Source organism: Dermacentor variabilis, chromosome 7 (assembly GCF_050947875.1).
Source record: "Dermacentor variabilis isolate Ectoservices chromosome 7, ASM5094787v1, whole genome shotgun sequence".
In the NCBI taxonomy this organism is placed as follows: domain Eukaryota; kingdom Metazoa; phylum Arthropoda; class Arachnida; order Ixodida; family Ixodidae; genus Dermacentor; species Dermacentor variabilis.
Window position 1 is genome coordinate 69,879,848 of NC_134574.1, and position 12,874 is coordinate 69,892,721.

General features: G+C 48.1%; 1 protein-coding gene across 4 annotated transcripts in view; it reads left to right on the forward strand.

The window, feature by feature from the left end:
• LOC142587514 (uncharacterized) overlaps positions 1-12,874 on the forward strand; it is a 457,134-nt gene that overhangs the window by 26,173 nt on the left and 418,087 nt on the right. Inside the window, exon 1 of one of the 4 annotated variants that reach the window (XM_075698581.1) lies at positions 12,174-12,224. The exons of the other annotated variants lie outside the window; for them this stretch is intronic. Within the exon in view, the coding sequence (XP_075554696.1) occupies positions 12,213-12,224 (12 nt within the window). The 5' untranslated portion in view covers positions 12,174-12,212. Of the gene's footprint in view, positions 1-12,173; positions 12,225-12,874 lie in introns of those variants that run through there. 4 annotated transcript variants of the gene reach the window in all.

The window sequence follows — 12,874 nt, forward strand, 5'->3', positions numbered from 1 at the left end:
TCGCACTTTCGCACCTTTGTTTTTACATCAGGTTTTACGTCAGTTTTGAGCGTTTTGACAAACGCAGGTGGACAGTCGTCATTTCCACAAGTTTTGAGGGTTATGTGTTTTAATTTCGAACTTCCTGCTTTGAACTGACTAGCAAGCATGCTAGCAAGCCACGGAAAGTTGAGCAACAATGTGCCCTTCGGGAGGCTTTTGTTTCGAACGTTTATTTGTTAGGCTCTTGTTCGCTTTCTTTTATTTTTTTAGACCATAGTGCGCTTATTTTAACATTTTCCGCTGTTGTGGTGATATAAGCAGTCAGATTTTTCACCAGTGGTGGCAACGATAGCCGATAATTTTCCGGTATGGACAAGCAAAAAGTACTAATTAACCGAATTGCGGTGTTTGAATTAAGCGGCCTTAAAATACATTGAAAACATGGCGAACCAACCAAAAATTTGATTTTTGTTTGAATTAACCGAAAGTATGAATTATCAGAGTTTGAATTATCGCGAGTCTACTGTATTCTAATGCGAAACTTGACAGTCGACATATGCGAATCATGCAGTATTTACTAGCAGAAACTCGCTGCTATTCTTGCACTTTGACTGATGATACATAAAAGATCCGGTAAGCATCAGGAATATTTTAAAAATTTTTTAACTAAAATGAATTACCGAATGTGTTCAAAAAGTGGTCGCGGTCGCATCAAGTTCAGGCAAACTTTTAGATAGAGAAAATATGCTAGAAGGGAAGCTAGGTAGCAGAAAACCCAAAAAGTAAAACCTACAAAAGAAATTGTTTTCTCTGTGACCTTATGCCCAAGTCATTCGCACCAAGGTCAACAGCTGTGTGGTTTCACTCTGACTTGTGCGCAACCATGGTAACGCAGCGCATGCTCGTACTGTATCCGGAGCTGCCGGAATATAAGCAAGGCAGGAGTAAACATCGGGGTTCTTTTGCTCTGCATCTGCCAAACTGGCATGTCTGTGATGACCCACTGATGGGCAAAGGTTCGTGTTCTCAATGGTTCGGTTGGTTCTCTTAGGCGGAGCCTCCGAGAACCCAATTGAGGACGAAGCCGTTGGTTTGGACGCACACACAAAGACTTTTAATCAAACAGAAAAGGCAAAAAGTAAATAGAAAGAAACAGAAAGCATGCATAAAATAAACCCTCAAGAAAACATTGCGGTAAGGAACACACTTAGGGCTTTAACGAGGGTGCTAGTCCGGGCTTGCCACGAGGGCGGGGACTCGTCGCAGTCTCGACGCGGCAACGCGGCAACAAGCTGGCAGAAGGAGTGGCGCCGGCCTCACCAAAGGTCGCGGCGTAGGTTGACCGACCGGGCGCCGGGAGCGCGCCAGCTCTGGTGAGGCGAGGTAACGCTGGCGGCTTTGTGGCAGGAGTGGACGGCGGCGGCGTTCTGGCCGGGCAGAGAGCTCGGGCCCGTAGCCCGACTGCTCCCCTCTCGCCCACGGGCACGGAAGCTCGAACGCCGGCCTCGGGCAGCAGGCGGCACGGCAGACGGGGGTGGCGTTCTGGCCGGGCAGCTGGCGTAGAACTCGGGCCCGAAGCCCGACTGTTCCCGTCCTGCCCACTGGCGCAAAAGCTCACCGGCCTTGAGGAGCCGACGGCACGCTCAGGTAGACGGGCGACGCACAGGAACAGGTTGGCAGGAGGCCCCGGGCGGGTGAAGTCCTGGTGGGCTCGGGTCCGGAACCCGACGGCCCGTCTTCAACGCCCGCTCCGGTGGTTGACCTCCTCCTGCCGTCGTTTCCTGGGACTCTCCTGGCGTCTGTCTCCCCGGCGTCTCCCTGCGTGTCCTCTTGCGTGTTGCCCCCCTTCTGCCAGCGCACCACGCTTTTTCTCGTGGTCTGGCCGATTTGGCATTTACTGATTGGCTGCCCGACGCCCCGTGGTCTTTTCTAATTGGTTGCTTTTTCCTTTTGTTGTCTTTCCTGCGCCGCGCGTTCACGTGCCGGGCGCTCTTCGGCGTCGTCGTTTTTCCTCCTTCCAGCTCGGCGCGTGTGCACTCAGCGTCGTCTGCTCTCGACCGTCCCGAGCCCCGCACCACGTCGCGCACCACACATCACAATGTCCAAGCCTGCTCTTTGGTCACTGCGTGCCCTAGACACGACATCGTGTCAGAAATGGGATAGTATCTGTCTTCCGTGTGTCTTCGGGGCTGTTGTCATGGTGCTCGACTGACAGCATGATGGAATTTCGCTCGTCAGCACCCACGCGTCGGACTGCCGCATTGGCAATTCCACCACCGGGGAACTTCAACTGGATGTCAGAATGGCCTGAATGGGTTCAGGAATTCAGTGACTGCCAGTATGCCACTGACCTGAACAAAAGGTCAGAAAAGTCGAAGTTAAGATGGTGCTCTATACCATAGGCAGACATGCCAGGAAAATCTTCCAGATGTTTGATCTCCCAAGAAAAATTTAAAAAAATCTACGAGATTGTCTGCAAAAAGTTCTCTGCTCACTTAGTGGCAACAAAGAATGTGGTGCATGAAAGCACCTGTTTCCGTAAGCAACAGGAACCTTGCGAGATGGTTGACGAGTTCGTAACCGCTCCACATGCCCTGGCAGACTACTGTGAGTTTGCTGCATTTCGCACACAGTTGATTCGAGACAGATTCGTTGTGGGACTTGTCTATGCCGCATTGTCGGAGTCACTCTAGTTGGATTTGAGTCTTGCTCTAGAAACAGCGCTGGCAAAGGCTCGAGTGAAGGGGACTGTTCAGCAGAAACTGCACTCTGCCGTGGCAACATTATAGAGAAAGTGGGGACTGTAGCTCCACGGACGACACCTAGGGCTTCAACCTACAGCAGCCGCAGCCGCACTGTTCGCCAACTTCCTGGTCACCTGGTGCGAAAGAATCAACAGGACTTGCAGCAGTGCTGAGTTTGTGGATGTTCATACCACCTTAGGTTCAAGTGCCCTGCTGGGGCAGTGTGGTGTTACATTTGTAAAGGCAAAGGATGCTTTACTGTGGTTTGCGGGAACAGCCTGTAAAGCCATGAGGTAGGAATTTCTGCAATAAATTCAGCGCAAGGTTATTTTGTCAGAATGGTCAATGGTACAAAAGCTAGATTTGTGTGAATAACGATAAATGGAGTATCAGTGATAGCTAGGATTGATTTCGGATTCTATTTTTCTGCCCAGTTTCCCTGGAGTTCCTTCGCAGTTACACTCGTCACACACAGTGTTGATGGGGGCAGGAAGCCAACGCCTTAGCTTGAAGGGGACTTTTGACGTGGACATGGTCTAAAAGCAGCAAGCCACATGACAGACACCGTACATTGTGGATTTGGTGCACACACTTCTCCTGGGGCTTCCAGCCATTGAGGCCGTGGGTGTGGTGAAGTTTCCTGATGTGCAATTGGATAAATAGTTGAAGCGCTGTATCCCAAGTTGTTCTCTAGTCTTGGCACGATGTCCGGAAAATATGCCATTCATTTAAAGCCAGAAGATTCGCTTTTTGCCATGTACAGGGGAATCTCAGTGATATGTTTTTCAGAGGAACCGGGAAATGAAACGTATTATGCAAAAATCATATTAACCAAAAAGGGTAAAAAAAGGAGAAAAAACACATACTCTGTCTGCAACTCACTTTTATTGAGCAACATTGGAGTAGCTGGTCAATTTGCCCTGCACTTTCTCCTTTTCAACGTCTAGGATTAAATTCTTTGGAAAAGTAAAAAAAGAAATGAAGCTGCAGTTTGCTCACTCAACTCTGCATTCACGACGAAGCTACGAAGTGTGTCAAAGTGTTCGAGTGCATCACTCACTGTTGAACGCTGGTTGCCATGGCTCTCTCCGGTTTCTAACGTGTTGTCATCACCACCATGATCCGCAACTGCCGCCACACTGTACAAATCCACAATATCTTGCATGGTGCGCAACTCGCAGGTTGCCAGGTCTTCATCTGCACACACAATCTCGTGATGAAATGTCCAAGTTTAACTGGTCCAATTCCAGGATTTCAAGCGCAGCCGTGTCTACTTGGTCGCCCAGTTGGTTTCGAGCACCAAAAAAGCCATATTTCTTGAAACAGTTTGTGATAGTCTCCGCTTTTACCTGATCCCACGACATCGCCAAAAAATGTATGGCGTCGGGAAGATTGATCCTCGAGTCTGTCGTTTCGCGCTATCTTGGCCAAGAGCCAACGGACCATCAAGATACGGAAGTGAAACGTCAAAGTTTTAATGATTTCTGCATCCAGGGGCTGCAGGTGGCTGGTGGTCTTTGGTGGCAGAAAAGCGACCTTTGTGTTCTGCAGCCAGTCATCATCAACTGGATTTGCCGCACAGTTGTCAATAAACAGAAGAATCTTTCTGTTTTAACACGCATCTTGGAATCGAGTGCAGTGCGAAACTTAGAAAAGAAGGCGCCGGTCATCCAGGCCTTCTTGTTCACCTTGTATATGACCGGGAGATGTGTGGCATGTTTCATCTAGGTAGATGATGCACCTGTAAATGCGAAACAACCGAGTGCACGAGTTAATGCTCGTAAGTAAATAACACACTGCAGCATGTAAGCAGGCAACACACTGCAACAAACACACTGCTGACCACTGTCTCACAAACAGCCGCCAAAGACAATCGAGAAAAAGAGTTATCTTGGCTTTATTGCTCCTTGTTCAGGCTTAAATTTTGTGCCAAGGATTTGGTAGCCAGTTTATATTCACTGTATGTTTGCATGGTGTACTTGACTAATTCGGCAACATTTGAAATCTCTTCACTTGCGGCCACTGCAAACAAAAATTGCCAATGTTCGCAGCAGTAGCACCAGTAACTCGCACCACCGGAGCGAAGGGCAGTGTACAGTCAGTGTTCATTCGTTCCTACAGTGACGACGAGATGGCACTACCCATTGCAGTGCTACGACATCTTTTGCAGTTTTGTTGTTTTTGCTTGCCACACCAATTGGGATTTACCGATTAAATCTGACCCATGCAGATACGTGCATCACCCAAACATAGCGCAAAACTGGCTGTGAAAAGTCACCTCTACACAAAAGGTAGGCAACAGCAACGTGGTTAAGACGATTCCTTTTAAATGTGTTATTCTGAAGCAACACTCACTGTTACGACTACGAGGTCGCAACGCTAACATCAAGCTCTATATGAAACCAGTCTAGACATGCTGCGTAGGAAAATAAGCAAGGAACGGCTCGTACCTGTGATGCCAGGCAATGATGTAACTTCGCTGGATCAGTGCAAGGTTCCATTTTCTTTTTTCAAATGTGAATCCGATGTCCTTCATCAACCTCCACAATGTTGTTTTCTTGAAGTTCGGCAGGTCGTCGTCATTGACGGCCTTTAGCGTTGTCCAGTGTTGGGACTTCCGTTTTCGCATACATACTGTGCAGTTTCAGATGGATGTCATGGACTGTGAAGCTGTCATTCTTGACTGTTGGCGAGCTTGAAATCTTCACGTCGCAAGGTTTTTTCTTCGGAGATGCCAAAGGCCCACACAGATGCTCTGCCTTGATTTTGGCAACGGCACGGGGAGGTACTCTGGTTTCCTCCCTCGCACCACTCAGTACTTCCTGAATAGACTTCTCCGGAAAACGGATCCTGGTACAGGAGCACACATTTGCGATTACTTGCTTGGCGTGCCTTAACAGCTTGGATGTACGAACCTTCGAGAAAATACACACAGGAGAGGTGGCTGGGGCCGCTGAGCTGGGCGCCATTTTCTCAAAAGTGAAAGAGAGCCGGAAAGAGCAAACACGGCGGCCAGGGTTGCGGGGACAGCGAAAATGTGAAATGGAAAAAGACAAACACAAAATACAATATCACAGATCTTGATCGATTCGCTCGTAATAAGAGTTTTTTGTCACGCTGATGACAAATGTATTATCCACGAAGCCTGCCGCTAAAACATTTGTTATTTTTCGCTCACCACAAGCAACGCACTACAGTGGAACCCCTTTCATACGTTTTTCACCGGACCGCGAAAAAAAAAAACGTAACAGCCGGGAAAACGCAATAGTGAGGAAAGGTCCGAAAATTAATAAAAACAGTGCAGCTTTGCCTTGAAACAATTTATTTCGACATTAAGTGAGCTTAGGTCTTTAAAAAGTCGAGAATGGTCGATTGCTGTTTTTTCCGCTCGCTGGAAAACACCACGCGTTTCTCGGTGGCCTGGAAAGCCGCATTGCTCTCAGCGTCGCTTTGAGGTGCGACCTCCGAAGGAGGTGCATCTTTGAGGTGCGACCTGCGAAGGAGGTGCAGAGCCGCGACGGCTTCTCCAAAGCTCGGGTCCGCCAACTCCCCAGAATCATGCGGCTCGTGCTCCTCGTCGTCATCACAGTCTGAGGCTTCACTCGCGACCGAGTCTGCAACGATCTCAGCGATACTCTGACACTCGGACGTCACGACAGCAGCATCCACGGCGACATAGTCGTCATACGTGACTCCCGTGGCACCCAGCGCATTCCAAGCTTCACTCAGCTCTTGATCATGAGAGGCTGCTTCCGTCTCTTCAGCTTCCGTGGCAGTTTCCTCTCTGCCGTCCATGCGAAAGCCACACCGCGCGAAGCAGTGCTGTGCAGTTGACGCGCTCACTGTAGTCCATACTGAAGCGACGTAGTGCATAGCGTCCAGTATTGAAACGATCGTAGGCTGCTGTCCGCGATCAATACGCGCCAGACAGCGCTTTACGATGGACTTCCTGTACAAGTGCTTTAAGTTCTTTATGACGCCGGCATCCAACAGCTGCAAGTGGCTTGTAGTGTTTGCAGGAGAAAAAACAAGCTTAATGTTCCGAAGAAACGACGGGTCTCTCGGGTGGGCAGCACAATTGTCCAGAAAAAGGACAGCACTCCTGCACTGGGAGCCCATCTTGTTGTCGAAGTAACGAAGAAATTCTTCGAACAAAGAACCCGTCATCCATGCACGACTGTTGCTTCTATAGTGACATGGCAGCAGGCGAATGTTCTTTAAGCACCGTGGGTTTCGGTATTTTCCAATTACCCATGGCTTCAGCTTGTCTGAGCCATCCATGTTGCAGCAAAGGAGCACCATCAATCGTTCTTTGCTGCATTTGCCTCCGTGGCATGCTTCGCCCTTCAGGCTTAACGACTTGGATGGCTGCACCCGAAAGAAAAGACCCGTTTCGTCGGCATTGTAAATGTCACGAGGCTCATACCCCTCAATTATGGCAGATAGTGTGGCCTTCCAATCGTCGACTGTTTCCAAGTTTACACTTGCTGCTTCCCCGGATACCGTCTTATACGCGATGCCATGCCTCTTCCGGAAATGGGCGATCCAGCGATTTGACGCCGCAAAGTCACTGATGCCCAGTCGGTCGGCTATTTCCATCGCCTTCTCGCGCAAAATGCTGCCGTCGAAGTTAACACCGGCAGCGCGAGCTTGTTTAAACCAAGTAAGAAACGACTCGTCGAGGTTTCCATACTTGGCGCCACGAGCCTGCTTAGCTTTCGGGCCGAAGAGCGCGGCATTCCCTTGTATCTCGGCACGCTTCGAGACGATGCTGTTAACTCTTTCGTTACGGCAGAAAAGTGGCTAATTTAGAGTGCTTCCAGAAAAAAAATTTTTTCTCTTGAACAATGAAACGCATTTAACATTGCTATGCAGCAAATCGTAGCTTATTGATGTGGCTTTTTATAGAAACAAGGACTGTGCTGTGAGATTTAGAGTTGTTCACATTTTATTTGTCAAATAAACTAAAGAATGTGCACAGAAAAGTATAAACAAAGAGAAATCAGTGACTGCGCTTAGCCAGAAAATTATTTTGAGAATTCTGAAATATACAAACTGTTGCTAGGCCCCTTAGCTATGCTTCCAATATATATCAATCCTGTACACCACGTATTGCATTTATCGGGGCCCATCAATCTAGCAGCCTTGACAGCTGTGCCACTCGGCGAAGCAGTCCTGTGAGGGCAAGAAGCAGAGGTATATTTCACAAGTGGAGCACATGACGTTTGTTCTGTTCTGTGTCTTTATTTTTTGATAGCAGATTTTGCAATTTCTCCTCTTCTTCATTCTTTTTGGTTGGTGCTGAATGGGGTCCAAGGGCGAGAAGGGGGGTGAGAAAGGAGCATGACCTTCTGCGACTTCATCATAGTCAAATATTTGCTGAATCAGTTCTTCCCTAAATGCAAGCTGGTCAAAGTAGGTGCTTCGAGAAAGTTCTCCAACTGTTGGGTTGTCTTTTCGGTGCTGCTGGAACAGTATGAAACTGTTCACGCACGCGATATCCACACAGTGAAAAAACAGCATCTTCCACCAACGTACGCATTTTCTGAGGACGTTGTATGTGGCAATTATTTGGTCTGATTTGTCCACGCCTAACATCCCGGCATTGTAGTCGTGGACAAGGAGTGGCTTTCGGATGACTCTCAGAGCCCATTGGCGCCCCCTTTTCTCTCTCCTCTTGGCAGGCACATGCTCATTTGCTGTGTGCATCGTGCTCATCAAGTTTACAGCACGCCGGTCTTTCCACTGCATGTAAAGGATGTTGCCATCACGAATCCATCGGACATCTCCACGCTCTGCACTTTTTTCCCATGATGAGTCTTTCAATTCAACTGGAAAACAGCGACGATCTTTGCGTGTTGTTCCGCATGCAAGAGTTTTGTGCTCGAGGAGGTGTTCAAAAAGTTTTTTTGAAGTGTAGAAGTTGTCCATATAAACTCTATAGCCTTGATCAAGGTACTTTGTACAAATCTTGCTCACGACGTCAAAGGCTAAGCCATGCGGTCCTGGTGCTTCACGCTTGCCAGTATACACCGAAAATTGAAGGATGTATCCATTTCTTGAATCTGCCAGCACCCACAGTTTATATCCAAATTTCGTCACCTTGTCTCGAATGTATTGCCTTATACCTGATCGAGCCTTCGATTTCACCATGCGTTCGTCAACGGCGAGGTCGCGCTGTGGTTGAAACAAATTTGCAGATTCTTTATTGATGTGATCCAGAAGCCAGGACACCCTCCAAGTCTTTCCAACAGTTGCTGCAGCTGCCAAGTCCTCCGGGTCCCCTACACTTAGGGATGACAGCAATGCGAAAAAACGGTCCCTTGGCATAATATTTCGCGGGAGAAGATTACTGAATATTCCTGTTGATCGCCAGTATAAGTGCAGTCGTGGCACTTCAACAACTCCTATATAGATGATTATCCCAATAAGTCTGAGCATCTCCAGTGGAGTCCCGACTTCTTCCCAAGAGCCGTCACGTCGAGAGTATGTCGGTCGGTCCAAAATATGCATCCAGACATATTTATTTGTGTTCTCACACAAAGTCTTGATCACCTCTGTAGTAAAAAACAAGAGGAAAAAATCCAGCGCTCTTGAGAACAGACGCGCATCGCTCCGCCGCACTGCTCCAACATGAGCACCGGGTTGTCTTGTGGGTTGAAACTCGATACGGCGCAGTGTACTTGGCAAAATATCCCTGCCGTAGGTTGTTGAAACCCTAAACACAAAAATAAAGCTGCATTCTTCAAATCTGAACCACGTTTTTGTATAATTACAGCGCGAAGTCAAAAACAAAACCGACCTGCGAGCACCTGTTGACATTCGGGGCACTTGAGCTGGAGCGTCTTCATCACAGCTAAAATCTGACGATCCTGCATCGTTGCTTGAGCTATCACTGCTGCTTGGATCACAAAAATCAGCAGCAGAAGCGGCGAAAGTGCTTGGAACAGGAGTCAGTTGTCGCGGCGCGCGGCGCGGACTGGATGCCATTCTCCTCGAACTCGAAACCACCTTCGGTTCAAATTTCACTTGCGGTGGCGCCTCCGCACGCAGACAACAAAAAAACAAAAACGAAACTGAAAGAGGAGTTCTAAATGAATCCGCCAGATGGAGTTAGTTGTCTGTAGCGCGGCGGTTTAAAATTTTGCGGGAGATTCAAAGTCATCGGAACTCTGTGTCCGATGGCCTATGGCGCCGTACTGAAAGAGTTAAGCATCGAGGGTGGCAGACCAAGACCCTTGGCGATGTCGACTCTTTTCTGCGCTGGCTGCCTGTCGACTGCGTTGAGAACATCCAGCTTTTCCTCGAGGAAAAGCGCCTTGCGCTTGCGCGACGCCATCAAAGGACGACAAATCGCTCGCGGTGTTAGCGAGGCCCGACGAGGCGTAGGCAGCGTAGGTGTTGACGGGAGGACACGGACGACTCGGATGGGTTGAACCGCATAAACAAGAAAGACTGGATTGCTGCGGGCCCGCAGGTTTTACTCGCTTCGGCTGACGAGGCAGTGGCCATCTAGTGGCAATCTCTCCAACTTGCGTGTGGCTTTTTATGGCCTCCGAGATTACCCACGCGCATGCAAGGGGGTGATCTCGGAGGCCATGGTCTTGTAACCAATTCCGTAGCCAAGCCTGGCCAAGACTCGTCAAAATAGCGGTGGGCGCGCGTTGCCCGGCCGGTTTCGGGGTGCCAGGTTGTGATGTATCATGCGGGAACGTTTTCACAGCTACAACGTAACAGCGGGGTACCCAATACATTGGATCCTATGGGAGCTATGCCGGGACCGGACGAAAACGACTTAACAGCCGGGAAAACGCAGCAGTGAGGAATGTAACAGCGGGGTTCTACTGTATTTTGTTTCGTGGATGCGGGTTGCGCGAAAAAGAGCGCTAGCTTTGCCAGCGTTGCACCTGATGTATGAAACGGAGTATAGCAGTAGGAGTGTGTGATCATGGAGCCATTCCTGGAGTGCAGAGGCACCACCCACATTAGTTCGTCTCTCTACGACCATCACCTTGTCTCTACATGTGCCATGAACAATGCTGACTGCAACAATGCTGTAAATTATTCAGCATGACAACTGGTGTACAAACAATTACCAAGTGGGGCACCAAAAAGCTGTCACATGCATGAGCCAAGGAACCTACCTATATTTACTCCCCTGTTACTCAAACCATTCCACGAGGTTTGTAAAGAACTTTTAATGAATGCAGCTTGGTGGGTGCAAAGCCTCTTCAACATGCCGAGGGACTGGCAGTTGTGGGATCACAGAGAACACCTGCGAAAGAATTAAACAGGTTTTGAAGATGCAAAAACAAGAGTGCAGCTTCCTTACAAAAGGAATAGGACAATTATCTTTTAGTGGTCTAGGCAGTAGGTGTGTGTTGGCTGGTCACAATAGGAAGCCATACAATCATTGCCCTGGAAGCTGTCTGCCAAGTGCCTCAGCCTGGTCAATTGAAGACTGCCTTCTGGCACAGGCACTTGTTCGTAGCTTGGGCTTGGTTGCTGCAGATGTTTGTTTACAACATGGGAAAACTCAAAGCGCAGTTGCATGCTGGTTAACTCAAAAGAGGCAGCAGGTATTACACTCAGGTGCATGTGCAGATGGGTGTGACTGGCCTGGACACCTGTGTGCTGTTTGTATACAGCAAGGAAGAGTGTGCGCAAATTATCGAGCCCTTTGAGAAGAGCCTTTTTTTTTTTTTTTTTGACAAGTTCGGGAAACATTGTGCATTTTTCACCACCATATACTTGCTGCTGCCCATTGCCAGCAACTGTTAAAGTAAATCTAGAAAATATTTTCCATAGGTGCCTATGCGCTTATTTTGTCGTACCATAAGTGCTGATAGGCAGCAATAGAGCTTTGTGAGGTCAGGGTCAGCAATTTAAACCTCTTTTCTACAGAAGTAGCCCAGCAGACTTGGAGCTGTGCTTGTGAAGTATCTTTTTTACCTGTGTACTGGAAGTTCCCACAAACACCATTCCTGCCTAGGCAGTGTTGCACCATTACGCTGCGCAAAAACAGGACTATGGGCATGCATATACTAGCAACCATTACCTAATAATTTAGCCACAATGACACAATACTATGGATGTTGAAGCTATCAGGAATAATAATGTTCATAGCTGGATTGTGCGACAAAACAGTATTAAACATGTGTCTAATGCATTATGGAGAAATTTGAGGCGGTCATCATAAAGCACTATGAATTCTTGCACTTTGGGTGCTGTTAAGTTCAATGCACTGGTCAGATCACAGCAGTCATGATCTGTGCCATCACTTCGGCAAAAAAAAGCATGAGATAGAATGTGGGACCAGGTCCAGCTTACATACGAAATGTCTACGATAATAATAATTGCCTAGTTATCACTTCTACTGTTGAACCTGGATATAATGAAGTTAACAAAAGTTCACAATTTTTCGTTACATGCAGGTTTCGCGTTAAGGCTCGCGTGAATGAATCAGAAACGAAGCCAAAATGCTACATGTCAGTGAAGGTGAATTCGTCCTTCAAGTATTTATTTCACAGTGAAAAACTGCATGATTTGCGCATGCTGCTTCTGCATGAGCTTAGGCACTACACGGTGCTCCAAAGAAGTACAGTCATTTAGGGCTTCTTCTTCATGCGAGTGGACAAAAAGGCGCAACACGTTTATTGCGTTCATCCCCTCCTCGCGCTGGGCACGTTGCATGGGTCTGTCTCGCAGGGACAGTCATCAGAGACAATATATACTTGGCACAAATGGAATTTGACATGGCCAGGAGACGTTAAGGAAGGGCAAACTGATGGAAGTCTTTTGGCCAGCATCATCCGTGCTTGTTCAGAGGTTGCAGGTGCATCTGAATACGAAAAATGTCTAGAAAGTATTTATTGAGGTACCTGGATGACTCGGCCACTACCCATGCCTGTGGAATGATGGATGAAGCTCTTTTAAGTCGACACAGTTCACCGTAGACTCTTGGTATCTCACCCAAATACTTCTGCATATGCTTCTTTCTGCTATACAAGCGTTGCAGATTCAGGTCCAGCCCCTTCCTGTTGGTGTAGATAGAGGCTGTTGTGATGACCAAGATGTGCTTGGTGCAGACTGCTGGGGCAGAACAGTAACACAAGATATACAGCACAGATTAGCCAAACTCATGTAGT